The following is a 20,636-nucleotide window of genomic DNA, read 5'->3' as shown; positions in this document are numbered from 1 at the left end:
ACATGGAATTCCATATAAAGTCTCTAGAAAAGCCATGGGTTCTGATATGTGCATTTTCTACCTTATGGATACAGATTGGTGAGAATACCTTAATTTTACTTAAATTATTTTTATTATACTTAATTTTTATTATAGGTTATGCAATTGTGATTAGAAATAACCAGCTTTCAAATTCATGAAAATGCAAATTAAAGCATTATATTCAAGTGTTTTCCACTTAAAGTTGGGGTGTATGAAATATGGGCTCTCTCATAGTGGGTCGAAGACAACTTCAAGAATATAGATTTCTTTTTCTATTCTTTATATTGCAGTAAAAAAAAAAGAAATAACTGGAAACAATTTGTTTATTAAGTTTTTTCAATAATCTTTTATAATATTGTATAAGTATAAAAAAACATGAAGGAGCTGGATACTGTGGGTAAACAGTTACTGGGTAGATGTATAGTCTTCTGGCAGATAAGGTTCTGTAGTTGATTGTAACACCCGTAGGGCTGGACTCAGTCCTCCATTATGATGCGTTACTGGACATGTGGGTTGGATTTGTTTAGTTATTTTGGAAGGCTTCCACTTTAATAAATACATTCCAAGGTGTATATAAGATCTGCTCTCGACTATAATGCATATAAGTATATAAAACAAAGCAAGAATTCAGTTCATACCTAGCAAATATAATCCAAAAAACACCTAGTATATATATATATATATATATATATATATATATATATAAATATTGGGTATTCCGTCACACTATATGGCCATATATTGCTTCGCCCGCCACTAAGTCAAAGTACCCGAGGTTTGGTCCTATTGCTTACCAAGGAGCTGTGGGTATTGTGTTTAGCCAATAAACCTCATAACATTACCACACTTATAGCAAGACCATGCATATGATGTCTTTTAAGCAGTGGCAGATAATATATTATGTGCTTTCTTACTGTGACCTCTTCCACTTCCGATGGGAGACTATTCCATTTATCTACCCCCGACAAAGTAAAGTAGAACCCCCTTACATTACATCTACACCCCTGACACTCTAGTTTTTTGTGCCAATCTCATGATATAGTAACCAGAACCACAGGGATGGACACATGAAACTACACTCATAAGTCTCATTGGAGTGAATGACAACCTAATACAATATAATAACTAGCGGTTATATATGTTTATTCTGTGTATTTAATTTAGATCACTTTTCTGTTTTAAGTATTTTCAGTATTCTATCTTTTTAGGTCTGGCTAATGTCGCTACAGTCCCTCCGATGCGGATGGTCACATCAAATGAATTCTGTAAGTAACATAAAATAATAAACATAAAAAAGAACATATAACCTATATTTCATTAACCACACAACATTTACAGTACATTCTTTATTCATGACAATGTTCTTAAACACACAGCCTGAATATAAGTTCTTCCCTATTAAATGTTGAGGCAGTCTTGTATAGTGTTGAAAGGAAGGTATTGCTTTGCTTTGGCAAGTTTGATTTGCCCTTACCAAACAAGTTAAAGCCCCAGGGAAGGAAATTTGCTATTCACGGTCTAAGTATTCTTGCATCTATATAGTATCTATAGAGAAGGTTGGGCTGGTACTCAGTCTTAAAAGTCCAGGCTAAGATTTGCATTGACCGGTGAAAATTCTACAGGCAAAGCTAGTAGTACTTCTCCTGGCTAAATCAGCATTGTATAAAAAGAACCGGGCTGGCCTAATTCATTCTCTCTCTTCTCAACCTATGCAATGCACTACTTTATCTACGAGATCATAATCTTTTTTTATTGCTAGCTTTAAAATCCTATTTTATTAGAATAAAAAAACATAATGAATTTTAATATTCAGTCACTAAGTAGGACCTTGTACGATCTAATCAAATATGCTGAACTATGGCAAACACATAGAGAGATTGTGGATTTGTCATATATAATTATATTAATGATATACGTTGATAGATTGATAACCAGCTATGCCTCTTGTATTCATTCATGGTTCTTTGTATTGTGGATTTTAATTTGCAGCTGCATTTGCAAATCACAATAGGCAAGTCTGCAGCACATGGGGAAATTTTCACTTCAAAACATTTGATGGAGATGTCTTCCACTTTCCTGGAACCTGCAATTATGTCTTCTCCTCCCATTGCAAGGGGAGTTATGAGGACTTTAACATCCAATTCCGACGTTCTTTAAAGAATGGGTTCCCAGTCATCAGTCATATTACTATGGTGGTGGAAGGAGTGTTGGTGGAGATGTCCAATAAATCAGTTATGATTGATAGAGTACTGTAAGTACAAAAACAAATACATTTCTTGTTACTGAAATATAATTTTTTAAGATGTATAAAACGTTGTGCAAAATCAAGTCATCATGTAGTTTTTAGTTTTTACATATAAAAGTGAGTCTTGGCTTTGTTCTTTTCTTTGGCAATATAATCAATTTGCCCCGTGGTCTGATGGACAAAATACATATTTGCCCCTTTGCTATTACTATAAACTGGACATCTAATTTCTATAAAGTAGACAACAATAATAAATCAATTATATTCATTCTATCATCTTTGGATATTAGATTCTTTATTGCAGTTTAAATATTCTGTTTTCTTAAGGGAAATCTTATATAGGTATAAGTTGAACGTAGGTTTACAAAGGAACCATAGTGAGGGGTAAGGCGAAACTCATGTATTTTTTCCTCATTTTTAAATATATGCCTTGATGTAAAGGTTAACATGGTCCACAAAGGCCATTTGGCATTTAAGCAACCAAGTAGCACTGGGAAACATTAAGAAACATCCTTATTAATGAGCATAATAAAATGCTAATGGATTAGAAATTCCAGAACTTGGTATTTAAATTCCTCAACTCTTTCTGTTATTTTATTCCACAGAGTGCAAGAGCTGCCCATAGATAAATTTGGGGTTCGTATTACTAGAATGGGCATATTTTTGAAGGCTGTCGCCAAAGCTGGTGTGACGCTTATGTGGAATCAAGAAGAAAGCATGACGGTATTTTTCCAATAAGTGTAATCCATACACCCCTATACCAAATGTACGCTATTGATTTTAACTTAGTCAAGCTTATAATCAAATACAAATTTATAAAATCACTGGGAGCCCCTGATTGGTAGAAGTCCTATACTAGGATTACTACTAGAATAAAATTTGTTTTATAAAATGCTAACCATATCAAGTGAAGTCATGTGTAGACTCAAGTATTGACCCTGAGATCTCTTATTTTATATAAAACATAAGCTGTGTTCCTGTATTTTATGATTATTTTTCTTAGAAAATAAGAAAAAGTACTGGTTTAAGTGTTTCTCGGCTATCTAAACATAACCGTTAACCCTTACATGTGTTTACATTCCAGCTGGAGCTAAGTACTAGATATGTCAACCAGACATGTGGATTATGTGGTGACTTCAATCAAGTTAGTGGAGATAGTGAGTTCAGTTTCAATGGTGAGTATGATTACTGTGAAAAACCCAGCTAAGGCGCATGTGTAGTTTTTTCTATGGTTGTATTGCTTATGAACTACCTGTAATTGGTTAAATTTTGCGTGACAGACAATAACAAAGTATAATCTTGGATAAATAGCAAATTGGCCAGCATATATTTTGCTTTTTGATTACCAAAATGTAATCACATACATTTATACAACCCTTTGCCACTTCCATTATTACATTTGTTTGTTATGCTAAAGGTCCAGTGGTGCGTATCCTTTACCTCTGTTGATATGTTCATATTTTAATTGTTTTCATCTGATTATTGTCATTTATAATACATTGGGTCTACCTGGCTAGCTATAGGGGATGTTATGTTGTGGTTTTTCTTAAGGACCACATCTATCTAGAGAAGCCAACATATTTTTGTCTCACCAAGTAGAAGTATGGATGGAGGGCTGTTATTAGAGCAGGATAGTTTCATGTTTTATTGGTGTTTGAGATGAATCAATGGATGCTGTGCAAAAAGGCTAACTATCTTTTGTTATAGGAATAAAGCTCAGTGCTGTGGAGTTTGGTAATTTACAAAAGCTGAATGGTCCAAATGAAGACTGCAAAAATCCACCCCTACCCACAGAAAGTAGCTGCTCAGACAAGGTACACAACTTAACCTTTATGCTGCTGTTCCACATGTTTTTTTATATAAAATAATTTCAGACACACATATATATATATATATATATATATATATATATATATATATATATATATATATGTAAAGTAAATACATATTTCTTACTTATTTACTGAGGAGGAAGAGAAATGCAAGAAGGTTCTCACATCCCCAGCCTTCTCCAGATGCAACGAACTTGTAGAGCCTATGGCTTACATAGATGCCTGTGTGCGTGACTTGTGTAGTTGTGACAGTAAAGTGCAAGACTTCTGCATTTGTAACGTATTTGCGGAGTACTCTCGTCAGTGTGCTCACTCTGGAGGTCATCCTGGGAACTGGCGAACATCAGAACTCTGCTGTAAGTGACCCAAAAATTAGTTATGCTTTGTGTGATACGATACCATCTAAACTATATACTCTGTTCCTCATTTTTGTTATTATTCTCAGTTAAACCTTGCCCTTATAACATGGTATATCAAGAATGTGGGTCTCCCTGCGCTGATTCCTGCTCAGATCCCGAGAGGTCAATACTGTGTGATGATCATTGCTTCGATGGATGTTTTTGCCCCAAGGGTATGTTTGTTCATATGCACACATTAGTTAGCTGTTCTACACCTCCACACAGCCCAATGTTAATGACTACCAGTAACTGCCCCTGTCAGTATGTCTGTATATGGATATATTGGATACATTGATTATAGCTCCTTTGCGGTCAGTTAAGGAAACAGCAAAAAGTACAAAAGTACAAAAATAAGGGCAGTGTCCGTGTATATGTGTGTGTAAGGACAGTGTACTCATCTATATTTTTCTTTAACAGGCACTGTACGTGTGTATGTGTGTGTGTAAGGGCAGTGTATGTGTATATGTGTGTTTATGGGCAGGTGTGTATAAAGGCAGTGTGTAGGGGTCCTGGGAGGGAGGCTAACATTAGCCTTTTTAAAAAAAAAAAAAATCTCTGCTGCTGTGGACTACTCTTCCAATGATGCTCAGCCAGCATTATGGTGGACACCTGGCTGGCTCAGAATCATAGGAATTTTAGTTCACAGCTAGCATCTGCAGCTTTACTGTTGCTGTACTTCCCATGATGCTCAGCCAGCATCATGGAAGTAATATGTCTGGCTGAGCCTTATGGGAATTCAATTTAATGTGTTGGTTATTTTAAATATGCATGACTGTGCTGACAAAAAATGAAGCGTGGCGATACAAGCACAACATTTTAAAGTGCAATTGCTTGTGTTGGTGAGTTCCGCGAGATTTAAAAAAACAAAAAAAGTGTCCCTCTATCACATTTTGAAATGTTAGGAGGTATGCTTTTGTTTACTCCTTGACTTGATATTTGTGGGAGTTTGACCTATGTTAACTCTTTCAGACCATCCACTATGTCCTTTTGTAGAAAAAAATAGGACACATATAAAGATGCCAAAACGAGGCTTACTCATTTTTTGATGTCTAAATTTTATTTTTTAGGGACTGTGGTTGATGATATAAACCATACTGGATGTGTCCCTCACGATGAATGCTTCTGTGTTTATAATAATCAGAAATATTCTCCAGGTTCGTCATACAGTACTTCATGTCATTCATGGTAAGATTAACATGTTGTATATTTATTCACTTGTTACAGGCAGCTATAAAAAAATACATGAGAACAACTTACCAGGCCCTCTTTAGTTTAGGTTCAAAAATACCAAATCACTAGATAGTATTGTTTGTAACTTTAATAAGGCCCTTTGGACTTTGTTAACTTGTCTATCAACCATAAATCATAAAACAATATAAAGAAAATAGCTTATTAAGTATGGATAATCACAATAACTGGAGACATTTCTAAATTAACTGCCTCTGCAACATTTCAAATGTTACAGTTTTAATAATTAGGTTGGAGTGATTTGTTAATGTTTCTAATAACAATACTAAAATAATGACACAGAGTTTGCCAGAATAAATAAATATATATTGAATTACATCTGAATGCAAGTGGGAGCTTTCATGTGAAATATACCAGTGAGAAAAGCACTAGTTGAAATCTTCAGGAAAAATGAAGTCAGACTAAACTATGAGGTAATCAGGGGCACCAGGGGGCTCTTCGTGCTCGTCTTCGGGAAAAAAAATCTTCGTATTCCGCGAATATTCGCCTGTTCCTGTCTTCTCTTCGGGCAACTATTCGTGGACATTCTTCGTGTTCGGTTTTTCTTAGTTTTTTTTCCGGTTAAGGGGTTAATAGGGGGTTAACGCGTACCGCAGCTGCTCTGGCGACAGGAGTTTAAATGTCTGTATGAGCAACTCTATTAGTCGTCAGCAGGGGGCTCGTCTGCCAATGGTTGATGGCAGACGAGCCCCCTGCTGGCGGCCAATAGGGTCGCTCGTACAGACTGTTAAACTCCTGGTGCCGTAACTTGTCCGGCAGAAACCATTAGTCTCCCTGTTCTATCATTTATTCACTGATAGAACAGGGAGACCATTGGGATCTGCCGGGTAAGTTGCAGCATTGGGGTTTTAAAAGTCTGTACGAGCGACTCTGTTGGTCACTCGTACAGACTTTTAGGCTCCTGGTGCACTTGTTGCACCTTAAGGGGTTAAGGGGCCGTGCGAGTGAGCTTATTGGTCGCTTGCACGGCCCTTTAACCTATGTATTTCTGCTTTATCTAACGCAGCATCGAAGGGGTTAACGGGAGCGGAAATCCATAGGTTCGCTGTCAGGGGTTACAAAGGCCATGCGAGTGAGCCTATTGGTCACCTGCAGGGTCTTCCTCTGGCATCAACCAATTGGTCCCTGTAGGCGACCAATAGGCTCATTCGCACTGCCCTGTAACCCGTGACGGCGAACCTGCGGATTTCCTTTTCCTTTTCCTTTTGAACTGCAGCAATGCCGCGATGCCAAGGTAAGTTAGAAGGGGAAGGGACCGGGGAGAGTGGTAGACAAAGACGAAGACGATCACGAAGATCTTCGTAGTGTGTGTCTTCGTCTTCGCCCACATTTTACCGCCGCTGTCCTCTCTTCGGCGTGTCTTCGGAACGAACATGAAAACGCACCCTTTGTGTTCGTTTTCATGTTCGCCCGAAGACAAATGCGCAAGTCTAGTAATCAGTCCCAGATGGATATCCTTTAGAATATATCTCTTTCAATATAAGGTATAAAACATTAAAGTTCCCGCCTAAGGTTTCCTGCTATAAAAAAGAATATTAAAAAGTTATTAAAAAGAATAACTAAGATTTTATGTTGATCAAATCTTATATTGACACGTATACATGCTATTTCACTAGCACATGTTCCAGAGGGAAGTGGAATTGTACAGAGTTTCCTTGCACGGGAAGTTGTTCTGTGGAGGGTGGATCACACATTACTACATTTGATCAGACTCAATATACCATTCACGGGGACTGCAGTTACGTGCTCGTTAAGGTAAAATCTGTGGAAAATCGCTTCTAAATATCAGTATATCATGCGATTTAGTTGCAATTTGTCATTTTTGTCTTGTAACTTATGCTGTATAACCACCATTTTTATTTTGAAACAGAAATGACAAAATCATTTGAGACCAGCAAACCTAGACGTGTCTTTTTCTGGGTTCTAAAGTTTAACTGTCATGGCCCCTCTAGGTTATTTCTGAACCAATCACAAGTTAGAAAGACATAGGGGTCATAGCAACATTAACAAGTTCCTATGCACACTTGTGACATATGCATATGGAAAGCAAACACATTATTATGTATTGAAAATAAAATATTACTTGAAAATATATATGTCACACAATTGTGCACTTTGGACTACACAATACCGCTTACGTTCTATCATTACTATATCTTCCAGCCCACTAACAGCAGTGATTTCACTGTTCTGGTGGAACTGCGTCCATGTGGTTCAAGCATCACCAGTTCTTGTCTCAGGAGCGTGACACTAAGTCTACAAGGTGCACAAACAGTAAGTAAAATGCAAACAATAAAGCAATAAATATAAAAGATGATAGACACATGCCAAACAAACCAAGAGACACCCGCCAAACAAGTTAATAGAATTTGGGATATTAAAATATGATTTTCACTTTCATCTCCCAACAGAGTGTTACTATTAAATCAAGCGGCAATGTGTTCCTTAATCAGATTAACACCCAACTTCCAATTTCAATTGGTGAGTAAATCCTAAAGATTAGGAAGACTGAAATGTTAATGGGTTTTTTTCGGTATATTGATGATTGTTGCAACGTAAAGCAAGCGTTCTTTAATATAAGGGTATGTTTATTACACCATATTATGTGTGGCTCACTGAGTGCCCCTAAGAACTTTCTGTCTGTAGTACTTAATCGATCTTTGGTTCCTGGTTACAGACGCATGTGTGATCTGTCACGTTTCAACTTCTATGATCCAGACCAATGATCTCGTCCCAATATGTTTGATCTTTTCTGATGCATTTTCAATGTAGAAGTAATGTTTGCCAGTGGCTATGTAATTCTGAACTTTATTTGATGCTGTATGCTGTTAAACTATGCAAATCAAAGTATGTAAACAGAAATGAGAAATTACATTTCTGGTTAAATCCTGTGTGGTTAACATTTGTTTTCTGTCTTACAGGCAGCCTTACAGTCTTCAAACCTTCATCTTTTTCCATCATTGTAGAGACAGGGCGTGGAGTCCAGCTGCAAGTGCAGATCACACCAATTATGCAGCTATATGCAATTTTACATCCCTCATATCAGGATAAAACTAGTGGTAAGGATTCAGGAACCGATCAATCCTCTGTCTGTCCTCAGTGTTTCAGTAAACAGTATAATGGAATGTGTTTTGCTTATGATGATATCACATAACGTTCTTTATTTTTCTTACCAATAATGATGACTCCATAAGTCATCACAAAATGATTTCTACTATGTAAGTACCTGTCGATACAATATCTCTTTTTGTCTTGTAACCACTTTTGATTACCATTTAATAAAAAACATATTTTGTAGGGCTTTGTGGCAATTTCAATAACGTCCACAACGATGACTTTAAAGTGGCCAGTGGAGTCATAGAAGGGACTGCAGCAGCATTCGCCAACACATGGAAGACTCAATTCAACTGTCCCAATATCAAAAACATTTTTGAAGATCCATGCTCTCTCAATATGGAAAAGGGTAGGTTGTGCCCCAGCGATACTTCCACTTTTAGGGGTAACACAAAATAGTAGTCTTTGTGGTTTATTCATAGTTTCACCTATGTCTTCTTGTACTAAGCTTTTGTGACCTATGTCCATACACGACCTTATATCCATAATCTGCACTCTTCATCTATGACTTATCACCTTAATGCTTCATTTTATTTTGTATGTTATGTTATATGATGTTAGTTGTCTTTGTTCCAGGAGAACCCTGGGATGTATGTTATACATGCCCCTGTCTCTTCTGCACAGGGCCGGCCCTATAATGGGCAGACTGGGGCACTTTGCCGCCCCAAGCGTTTTTTTTTTTTTTGAAGCGGAGGAGAGAGAGAGGGGCACCGAGTGGTTTTCGCTTACCCGCTCGGCGCGCCTCTCTCTCTCTCCTCTGCGGCGAGTCTCCCTGTTCAGTCCCGGTGCCGGCTTGTAATGCAGAGCGCCGGAAGTGACGTCAATTTCCGGCGCTCAGCATTACAAGCCGGCACCGTGGCAGAGCAGGGAGACTCGCCGCAGGACTGTTTATAGGTAAGTACCGGGGGGGGATAGTAGATTATGGCGTCGGCGAAGTTTAAAATGCCGCCCCCCCCGGCGTCGGCGGGGGGGGGGCGCGTTTTAAACTTCGCCCCTAGACCCAGGCGGTGGGTCTAGATCTGTGAATCTGCCCATTGACATTGCTTTTCAACAGGGAAATATGCCGAACATTGGTGCTCTCTTCTCATTGATTCTCTGGGACCTTTTGCTCCATGTCACAGCCTGGAGAATCCACTCAAGTACTATTCGGTAAGGTCCACATTATGCTCTCGTTGCAACTGATTCGCAACTGGGGTCTTACAGCATAAAGACCCCCTATACTAATGTTATATGTCAATACATCATTTTCCCCACTGCATTTCAGGTCCCATTTCAAGATTTAATTATACAAGTTTTTGTATGTACAGATCCAACATGGAAATATTCCATATCCAAAATTAAAAAATAAAATGTAATACTGTTTTGCATTAAATTCCTTATGATACAATTCCAATGCACGGGTAATTAAATTGTACAGTATTAGAACCCGTTGCTTTTTGTGCCTTGTAGACTTGCGTTTATGACACTTGCAGCTGTAAGGACAGTGAGGAGTGCATGTGCGCGGCTCTGTCATCATATGCCTATGTGTGTGCGAAAAAAGGAGTTTCTCTCATAGGATGGAGAGAAAGAGCTTGCAGTGAGTATTCATATCGACATTTGAGTATATATACATAACAACTTCCTAGTGTCATTGTCTCAACCAGAGAATAAACTTTACTCAGCTTATTAAAGAAAATAGGGTTTATCTTTCCAATTGTCTGTTGTAGATGACAAACCGCAGGTAAAACAGATAACGCCCATCTGAATCATCGCCAAAATAATTATAGTGTTAAAGAGAAGTTCAAACATTCTGTGATATGTATATTCACTTCTAAAACAAATAATATATATTGAAATCATACCAAAACTATAGCTCTTGCAACAATGTATTTTAGGTGGGGACTTTTCCTATGCAGCCTCCTCCAAATAAACTGCATGATAAGGTGGGAGTTCCACATAAATATATTTTTGTCCATGAGCCGAAAATCCAGTGCTATACAAAGTAATGTAGATTCATGCTTCCAAAAGCCTAGCTGTATCCCACTCGCTCCAGTAAATGTCTTTTATGTGCAGAACCTGGAGGCTGCCATTGTTGTTAGTCATGTGATGTTTTGGGTGACTTCCTCTGCTTAGATACCACACTAATCCGATTCCTTATGGCAATGCTAACGAAGTCCATTCCTCTCAGATTTTAATGAGTGCCCAGATGGGTAATTAGCAATGACCCCTTGCAGTGTTTACCACGGGCAGTATGATAAGGAGTCAGGGTGTTTAGTAGATTAGGCTGTGAAAACAAAGTTAGAAGAACACAGACCACGATTATCTATAGCTATACTATAACACATGCAATGACTGGTCAGTTCATAGTCCTGTCCACACAGTGTAAATGCCATGCATGTTTTAAAGTTGTTGCATTGGAAAATATGACGTACAACAGTCATGTTAGTGTTGTTCATATCACATTTACTCAAAGTAAACTATGTATCAATTGTTCTTTGTCTGCCTAGATATAACCTTGTACAGAATTAACAGTATCATTTTAATTAATGTAATATATTCACAATTACTGTTAGAAATTCATTTGTCTTAAATAGTTACACCATTCTGTGACCAAAGAGCAATCAAAACCACAAGTTTTTAAGTCTTCTTAGATAGGTTTATGGGTGATCCAGGCATGTTGTAAACCACCCGGCCCCTTGATTGAAAAGGTCAAAATAGACTTTTAGTAGTCCACTGGTTTAAGCAGTACCAACCTGATTCAGTCTTTGTTCGTTAAAAACATATGTGATGAAACATGGTAATCTTTTTTTCCGATTACATACCAATCACTGAACAGTAAAATTTTAAGTTTAATGACAACCTATTTACCACTACTACAAATAATTATATTGTTTTATCCATTAGACAAATATACCATAAATTGTGGGAATTCCCAAGCATACAGCTACAGTGTTACTCAATGCCAACAGTCCTGCCGAGCCCAGAGTGAGATTGATGTGACCTGCGCCATTACGTTCTTCCCTGTGGATGGCTGTGTTTGTAGAAATGGAACATACATAGATGACCATGGGGTTTGTGTCCAACCTAGCTCATGTCCATGTTATTATAATGGATTAGCAATGGAATCAGGAGAGACGGCCCTGGAACATGGAGTCTTGTGGTAAGAGCCAAAATGATCATTCTTGATATGATTTGCATACAAAAGCTGTTGTAGCCAAATATACTTGTTCAACAGATGAAACAGCTTTTATTAGATCATTTTGTTATTGCGGTTGTCTTTGTTGGTGGTGTAGTTTGAATATTTTGCTGCTCTTTTGATTTGTTTATTTTTTTGACAGCATGTGTAACCAGGGCCGGTTGAATTGTATGGGTGCAAGAAAGGATCAACCAGGTAAAGCCTGTAAACATTTTTCGATCACGTGTCCCCGTTCACATACCACAAATACATTTGATTTGCTGATGTCATATCCAAATATTTTTGGATATTTAGATTTCTGAGTAATTTTAAAATTATTTCTTAGAATGCTTGCAGCCAATGGTTTATGTCAACTGCAGCAGTGTCACAAGGGGTACCAAGGGAGTTGAGTGTCAGAAAAGCTGTCACTCAGTGGACATGGACTGTGTAAGTATATATATATATATATTGCTGATTCTTTACTATAACGAATAAAACAGTATATTATTTTTCCAATGTTTTGTTTATATTTATAAAAGATGAGAGTTGGTACCGTGTTAGCCGTAGAATTACAGGAGACAAGAGGAGTTTGAATGATACCTTTATTGGCTAACTGAGTAAATATAGATTGCAAGCTTTCAAAACCTCTCAGGTCCCTTCATCAGGCATAACATGCCTGATGAAGGGACCTGAGAGGTCTTGAAAGCTTGCCATCTATATTTACGTAATTTGGAAATACCACAGTGATTCCTAATTTAAATTTAGAACCTTTAAGTAGAGAGATATTTAAATATTGCAAACACATTGTTATTATTGATGTTCTTCACCTTTTTAAGAAAAAGCTTTAGTTGATTTACTTTAAGTAAAGTATTTAAGGAAAAGTAAGTATGTTAGTAGAATCATATTGAGGTATGCCTCAGATATGTAGTGTACATGTTGGCTTTATGATGAAATATTATGAAACTGTTTTACACACTTAATGTAATTGCCTAACACTGCTTTATTGTTGTGTTTCCATAGTTCAGCTCTCAGTGCATTTCAGGCTGTGTATGCCCTGAAGGGTTAGTTTCAGATGGTGTTGGAGGATGTATCGCTGAGGAGGAATGTCCATGTATCCATAATGAAGCCATATACCACCAGGGATCAACCATTACAGTTGGTTGTAACACTTGGTAAGCCCAAGGATTATTCTTGTCTACTATTCACTGTGATTAATCTGCTCTGCTTTCTTGTTTTTTTTTGGTTAACTTTGTTTGCTGTCAACCCAGATATTGAAGACATTACACTTAATGTGAATTATCTATAAATAAGAAACAATTTCCAGAATGGAATGTATTTATTGGAGGGTTGGATTCCATAGAATACATGCATCCACCACTCCTCCTGGCAAGTATTGGTGCTTGAGTATAGTCACCATTAGTTTGGAGATGATCCGAGATACATTAACTGATCCTATTTATTCTTGGAGAAAAAGTACCAAACTGGATTGTAAATTGTCCCTGGCACCAACTGAATAACAGGCCTAAAACAGCACTCTGCTCTTTTATTTCATTTATGAACAGTTTTCCTGGGTGTAGCCATTTGTATGCAGCAGGCGGTCATATGCAAAAGGAGTACACCCGTCACCCAAGCAGGGTGAGTTGGGAGGCACTCAGGGCACCAACGTAGGAGTCATTAGGCCAGTTCGGGCCTGGTACCAAACCAAATTTAACACCCTATCCTCATCTTGTCCCATAAGCATTTCTCCTGACCATGACATGTTTTCCTGTCTACCTGTGTTTTTTCCAGCACATGCAAAACCAGGAAGTGGCAATGTACCCGTAAAGCCTGTTTGGGTACGTGTGCGGTTTATGGTGACGGGCATTACATAACCTTTGATGGAAAACATTACAGCTTCAGTGGAAACTGTAAATACACACTGGCACAGGTAGAATTGCAAAGTCCAGTATTATCAGAAACAATGTATGCTCCATTTGCAAGTAATGTATGAACAATCTGCTTGTTTGTCTTTTTTTTTTCCTCAAAGGACCATTGTGGACAGAGCAATAACAAAATCTCTTTTCGGGTCATCACAGAGAATGTTCCATGTGGAAGCACGGGCACTACCTGCTCCAAAAACATCCAATTCTTCTTGGGGGTGAGTGAATTGCATAACAAGTACGGTCTATTGCTCTGATTTTATATTAACTGAGGTCTGATGTGAGAACTTTGTAACAATCACCTCATAGGTTATTGAAATGTAAATGCTGTTTCTATATGTAGGTAAAGCTTCTGCTGTGCAGCCTAAATTGGGTATCTTAAATTGTGTGCACCAATTTAAGTTTTACCAAAAATGATGTCATATGGTGTCACATTGCACAGTTTAAAAGCAATCTCACATTTGGTGAGATCTAATAAGGCTTTTGACATTTCCATGTTTCATTGGGTCATGCAGGATTTAGAGCTTCTCCTTAATGAGGAAAGGATCGAGATGGTTCAGAGAGGTGACGCAAACATTATAAAGTATGAAGTCCAACAAAGGGGCCTATTCATGGTCATTATAGCTGAGAATGGATTAACCCTGATGTGGGACAGAAAAACCAGCATCTTTATCAAGCTCAGTTCAGACTTCAAGGTAAAAAAGATATTACGTCATGGTTACCTATAAATAATGCAATGGCAAACTATAGCAATGTACATTTAACACACATTTGTAAGAACAAAATATTATTATAGAAATTGAAAATAATGAGATAACACTATCATTACAGCTACGAATTGGATTTATTTTGGGTTATTGCTCCCTACATATTAGGATGATTTATAGAGGTGAGAAAAAACAGGATAATAAAGAGAAAAACATTGTATAAATGTGCGTTCTCCTTTTTTACGTTGTAGTCCGATATAGACAAGGAAGTATATTGTTAGCATAGATGAACTGATGTAATATTTTTGTCTTTGACCTGGTTGCAGTTTTAAAGATCCTTTGATGATCAACACTAATCATAAATTACCCAGCTTAATGTTTTGTTTTATTTGAAAGTCACCAGAATTAGGAATCTGCACTCACTCCCCACAGGAACTCAGGTGCTTAGCTGTGCCAGGAAGGGCCAGCTCCCCAGTAAATCAAATAATATTTTTGTTTTATTTGAAGTGATCACACCAGTGTACACATTTGGATAAGGTTAACATTTGGGGTTTTAGTCGCAAAAAAGAGCAACGTTTTGTACATTGTATATGGCATTGTTTATGGCGTGATTGCTTTTTCATCCATAGATGATACTTTTTTTTGTGTAAAGATTGATGAAAAACTGTTGATTCATTGCCCTCTTTTTGTGTCTTTGTCACCTTTATACAGAAGGTAGTTAGATGTGCATATCTGATGAAGAAAAATAGAAGAAGAAATATTTAACAAATAAATGTATTTCTTTAAATTAAACACAATATGTATGAATGCCTGCCGTATTTATATGTTCTAGTTGATTTTGTTTATTTATAATTGAAGATATTTATAAAGATAGAAAATAATTATATCATCATAAATACCACAGAATTGATGAGCATGGGAAATAAACGAAATATTGAGGGTTGTTCCAAAAGTTTCCGCATCAGAAAAAAAATAAAATATATATATATATATAAAAGTGCGGAAACGTTTCGAAAGTCCCTTGTATATATATAATATATATAACGCATATTTTGTATACAACGTGTCCTCAGTAGATTACTTCATCTCCACCAAACAGGGAAAGGTCTGTGGACTTTGTGGTAACTATGATGGGAATGCAGTCAATGACTTCACCACCAAGAGTCAATCAGTTGTAGAAGATTTGCTAGAGTTTGGAAATAGCTGGAAACTGGACTCCAGTTGTCCAAATGTTTTTGAAAACAAGGATCCATGTTTTGCCAACCCATACAGAAAGCCTTGGGCACAGAAGCAGTGTGGACTAATCATTAGCAATGTCTTCCGTTCCTGTCACTCTCAGGTAAATACATAATATATCATTTTTAATGCACTGTTGACTGTAGCGTTTTCTGTGTCATCTTAGTGCGTCTTTTTCCATATCATAGGTGGATCCTATAAAATATTATGAGTCCTGTATTCACGATGCATGCGCCTGTGACACTGGTGGAGACTACGAGTGCTTCTGTACGGCTGTGGCCTCATATGCCCAAGCTTGCAGCGAAGCTGGAGTTTGTATCAGTTGGAGAACTCCAACTATATGCCGTGAGTATCATTGCCCCCTTCAATAGAGGTGGGAGGACATGGGCAAATCTACTTACTACACGGGGAGTGCAGGCAAGTTGGCAGAAAACGTGAGTTTGTGTTGGGCTAAATTTTCCCAAACTTGCAAATGCACTTGCAGCAATTAACACTCTACTCACATCTATGTGACTGGAGTAAAGTCAAATTACAAGTAATTAAGCAACTGGCAGACTTGTTAAACCACAAGTTGCTTGCAAGTTGCAAATTAGAGTTCCAAAAAGCAGTACACTCTCAGGGGGTGGGAGGTTATATGCGAGTCAGCGATTCTTTTTCACAATGACATCCAGCAATGGTTCTTATCTTCTTATGAAAGCAAGGTGCCACTCCAAAGATAAAACAAAAAAGCCCTAAACGCTAAGAAAAAACAACACAGAAAAACAAAGGCAATATGCAGCCAATGACAACAGAGTCTATAATGGTTACTGGTACAAAAGAGTTTTATATACTGCCATGCTCCAAGTGGTGAGACGATGCATTGCATCCTCCATTCTCTTAAAAAGTTACTTACTTTATCAATTGTATTTTATTATTTTGTAAATTAACAAAATCCCCTAAATCCAAGGGAATTTCCTCTTTTTGTGTTCCAACAGGCATGAGATAGAGGGCATGGGGTAAGGCAAAGGATGGGCTTGGTGCTTCCCATATGTGTAGCTTATTCTATTATAAACCAGCCAAATTGATTATGTGTTGATGGTGAGGGTATGCATGGTTGGGTTCTGTACTCCTTAGGAAATTATTAATTGATATCTGGGTTTACAAAAATGGTTTCTATACTAAATGATGAATATTGGTGGGTTATTGAAATAAGGTAATATATTATTAATTTGATTTGAAAGTTTATTATGATATTTAATATTTTAATAATAAATGTCAGGGTGTCTACGATATTTATTAACAATAAAAAACATATGGAAATATTTGTTTTGTTTTAACCTAAGTAGTTGCAAAACATGACATTTTTAACATTAAAATGAAAATGTAAGAAACCAAATATTAAATTAATTTAGAAAAAAATATGCTTCCAAAAAAGAGTTAAGATTATATTTTTCCTTTGATTATATGTACTTGCGTGGAGATGATGAAAACAGAATGCAGTGATTAAATGTTTGTTCTGTTGCCTTTTCGTCAGCCTTGTTTTGTGATTATTTTAATACCCCTGGGGAGTGCGCATGGCACTATAAACCATGTGGCCCACGCTGTATGAAGACATGTAGAAATCCTAAAGGAGAGTGTCAATATGACTTAGTGGGCATTGAAGGTAAGTGATAACAAATTATTTATTAAACATAGAGCTTATCATAGGCTGTTGCTAGCATGGCATAAATACATTATTTGAGGTCTACAATATTAGTCCTTTGTTCTGAGATTTTCCTCTCATGGCTGTATACTTGTCTTATTAGAAATCTTCTCCTGATCCAAGGTCAGTGATATATGGATGCTGCTGCTCTATGGTTTTTCCGGGACTCTACTCCCAGTAAACCTTTACAAAAATCATTTAAGTTCCCTCTAACACCAGCACACATCCGCTGCTGAGTCCACTTCGCTTGTATCATGCATCGGAGGGGGCTCCTCCATATGGGATAAATCTGCCTCTTCTGGGTTGCTTATTCCTCAAAGTGGTTTCACTCAGTGTAGTACCAGGCTTTAAAATCACATACTGGCTCTCCAATGAAAATGAATATAACCATGGATTTTGAGGACATATAAAAAACATTGGGCCCATCTAGTCTCCCCAAGTCCTTGGTCATGTCTTATATTCAAGATTTGCTTTTGCCTATTTCATGCATTCAAAGAAATGGTGCAAGTGGGTGGTCTGCCATTCTAGGCCTAAATTCAAACCTATTCAAGTCTATGGATACAGTTTGCGTTATAAGGATATGAGCCTCTTCAACTCTACATGGTGTTAACTAATTGTCTGTAAATAAAACATTCCAAGTAGCACAAATTTCCATACTATGATTTGCAAGTATACAATGGAACATTCTAATCCACTGCAATCTCATGAGTCAGGAATCAGAACTGTCAGAAGTTCTAAATATACAGTATGTATTCTGCTTCATCAATAACAAGTTTGGTTTCAATGTGTCATCAGTGCTAAAAATGATTTCATTCATGTGACATAAATTAGAACTACCAGTAATTCACCCCAGTGGAAAACTAGGTTCTAAATGTACTAATGTTAAGCCTGTGCACCCCTAAATAGAATTGGGAGTTAAAAGGAAGCACCAACGCAACACAATACATTAACTTACAAACATACATTATTTGTGGACAGAGCTCAGATTAGACAGACCAACCAGTACTGTCATTATAATTTGCCAATCTGAACCTTTGCTGATTCCCTTTCTACCATAAACTAGAAACCTAATTAAAAACTCAAATGTCCCCCTCGCCCCCCCCCACACGCTGCTCATAGCAGGTTAGAGAAACACATTTGTTTTAGTACATAGGATGGATGTATTTACCAAACGAAGCCACCTATTTTTTTGGTGGACACAATTTAAGGGATTACTTGAAGCTGAGTTTGTTTCTAATAGGTTGCTATCCAGCCTGCCCTGCTTCCAAACCCTACTTTAATGAAGATACTCTGAAGTGTGTCTCTAAATGTGGCTGTTATGACAAAAAAAGGATCTTTTATGTATATGGAGAAAAAGTACCATCACAAGAAAACTGTCAATCTTGGTAAGTTATCCATGTTCTTTACAAAAATAAGCACTAGCCAAACAGTCCATGGATTGTTCGCCCCATAGATGCTATGGCCTTTAAAGCTTACAATATGTTTTATATTAAACCTTTACTGTGTTCCAAAGATTGTAAGCTTGTGAACAGACCTATCATTACTTAATGTGTAAACTTGTTTTAGTATGTCAATCCTAATTTTGGCATACCCTTTAAATATATATATATATATACTGTTAGAAGTACTGCATAACTTGTTGGCCCTATATAAATGAAAAATAATAATAATAATATCCAGGGCCAGATATCTGACTTTACTACGATCATAAATGCAAATCTCATAAATACAAAGAAGAATTGGAATATCCAAGCCATTTAGAAGCCTGAAAGCTGGGGAAAAGTATAATACACAGTATAATGAGCATAAGGAATATGAGGATTATGGTCAGTTTTACAGTCAATTGAATCATGTATGGGAATAATACATACAATTCTTTTTCTATAGTGAGTGTACGAGAAATGGAGTTGTATGCAATTATAATATAAGAGGTATGTATGTTGCTTAAATTATTACAATTTACGTGTATATTTTATATAATATTTTAGTAAAGTAATATTGTATATGAAAAATCAGTCCTCCACTAAAATGTATACATGTTATTTTTCCCGTGTTTTTTTTTATGTCATATCATTTCAGAATGTCGCTGTGAAAGTAAAGGTCAAATATTCTATTACAATGATGTCATTCAAATAATTGATGATGATGATGATGGCGGTGGTTGCAAAGAGCTGTTGTGTGATGTAAATGGAACAATTATAACTCTAAGTAGCAAATGTGCAACAAGAGGACCCAGTCATGAACCACAGCACTTCAGCACTACTGAAAAAATGTCTTCTCCTTCAAGTCAGATTTCAGATCAAATATCAACTCCTGCCACTGCAATGTTAACGACTTCAGCAAGTCAAAGTGGTGTTCCACTGTTCACTTTGCAAACCAAAACATCTTCAACTACATTTACTACTACAGCTATTCCAGTAGTCACAACTGAGTCTTCAAATTTACTTTTAACATCGGGTTCATCAGTGACCCTAGTAAATTCAAAAAGCACATCTCCTGAAACAGCTAAATCTACCAGGAATTCATTTCTAACCCCTTTTACTACCAAACAAATGTCAGTCACAACAACGAGGAAATCCAGTGCAGTACTAGGAACAACATTTTCAGAAGAATCATCTAAAGCTTGTATTCCTCAGTGCCACTGGACAGGATGGTTTGATGAAAACCAGCCACATTTAGATAACGAAGGTGACAGAGAAAGCTATGAGATAGCCGAGGCTACCGGCAAATCCATCTGCAGAAGTAAAAGACACGTCAAAAACGTTCAATGCAGGGCTCAAATGTACCCAGAGACATCATTTGATGAACTGGGTCAGGTTATACACTGTAACCAATCAGTAGGTTTAATATGCAGGAATGAAGACAACAGACATACTTTAATGTGCCTTAACTATGAGGTAAGGTTCCTATGCTGTGATGATTGTATTATAACTACATTTAATCCTTCAACATTGGAACCGTTAGAAACAATTACCTCTAGAAACGCACTAAAACCTTCAGTATCATTGGTTACGAGGCCTTCGAATCTCTCTTCACAAAGCAGAGAGACATTCAGTTCTTCTCTGGCAACTTCTAAATCTT

The 20,636-nt window shown here is 37.1% G+C and overlaps 1 protein-coding gene across 1 annotated transcript; it reads left to right on the top strand.

Annotated features, from left to right (window-relative positions):
* The first annotated feature begins 396 nt into the window (after positions 1 to 396).
* Positions 397 to 20,631, top strand: LOC128467989 (mucin-5AC-like). Its single transcript, XM_053449768.1, has 30 exons — positions 397 to 418; positions 1,230 to 1,286; positions 2,011 to 2,272; positions 2,872 to 2,989; positions 3,351 to 3,441; positions 3,974 to 4,080; positions 4,238 to 4,454; positions 4,544 to 4,669; positions 5,564 to 5,681; positions 7,361 to 7,499; positions 7,908 to 8,018; positions 8,156 to 8,225; positions 8,666 to 8,803; positions 9,043 to 9,207; positions 9,913 to 10,007; positions 10,308 to 10,434; positions 11,742 to 11,997; positions 12,176 to 12,228; positions 12,359 to 12,459; positions 13,033 to 13,184; positions 13,801 to 13,939; positions 14,039 to 14,149; positions 14,447 to 14,626; positions 15,738 to 15,977; positions 16,063 to 16,219; positions 17,388 to 17,516; positions 18,796 to 18,940; positions 19,443 to 19,486; positions 19,635 to 20,452; positions 20,536 to 20,631. The coding sequence occupies exons 1-30, from the start codon at positions 397 to 399 to the stop codon at positions 20,629 to 20,631; spliced, it is 4,584 nt and encodes a 1,527-aa protein (XP_053305743.1).
* Positions 20,632 to 20,636: the final 5 nt, after the last annotated feature.

The sequence above is a fragment of the Spea bombifrons genome, chromosome 10 (genome assembly GCF_027358695.1).
Source record: "Spea bombifrons isolate aSpeBom1 chromosome 10, aSpeBom1.2.pri, whole genome shotgun sequence".
NCBI classification, from domain to species: Eukaryota; Metazoa; Chordata; class Amphibia; order Anura; family Pelobatidae; genus Spea; species Spea bombifrons.
Note: the sequence above shows the minus strand (reverse complement) of the source record. Positions and strands in the feature narration are given on the sequence as shown.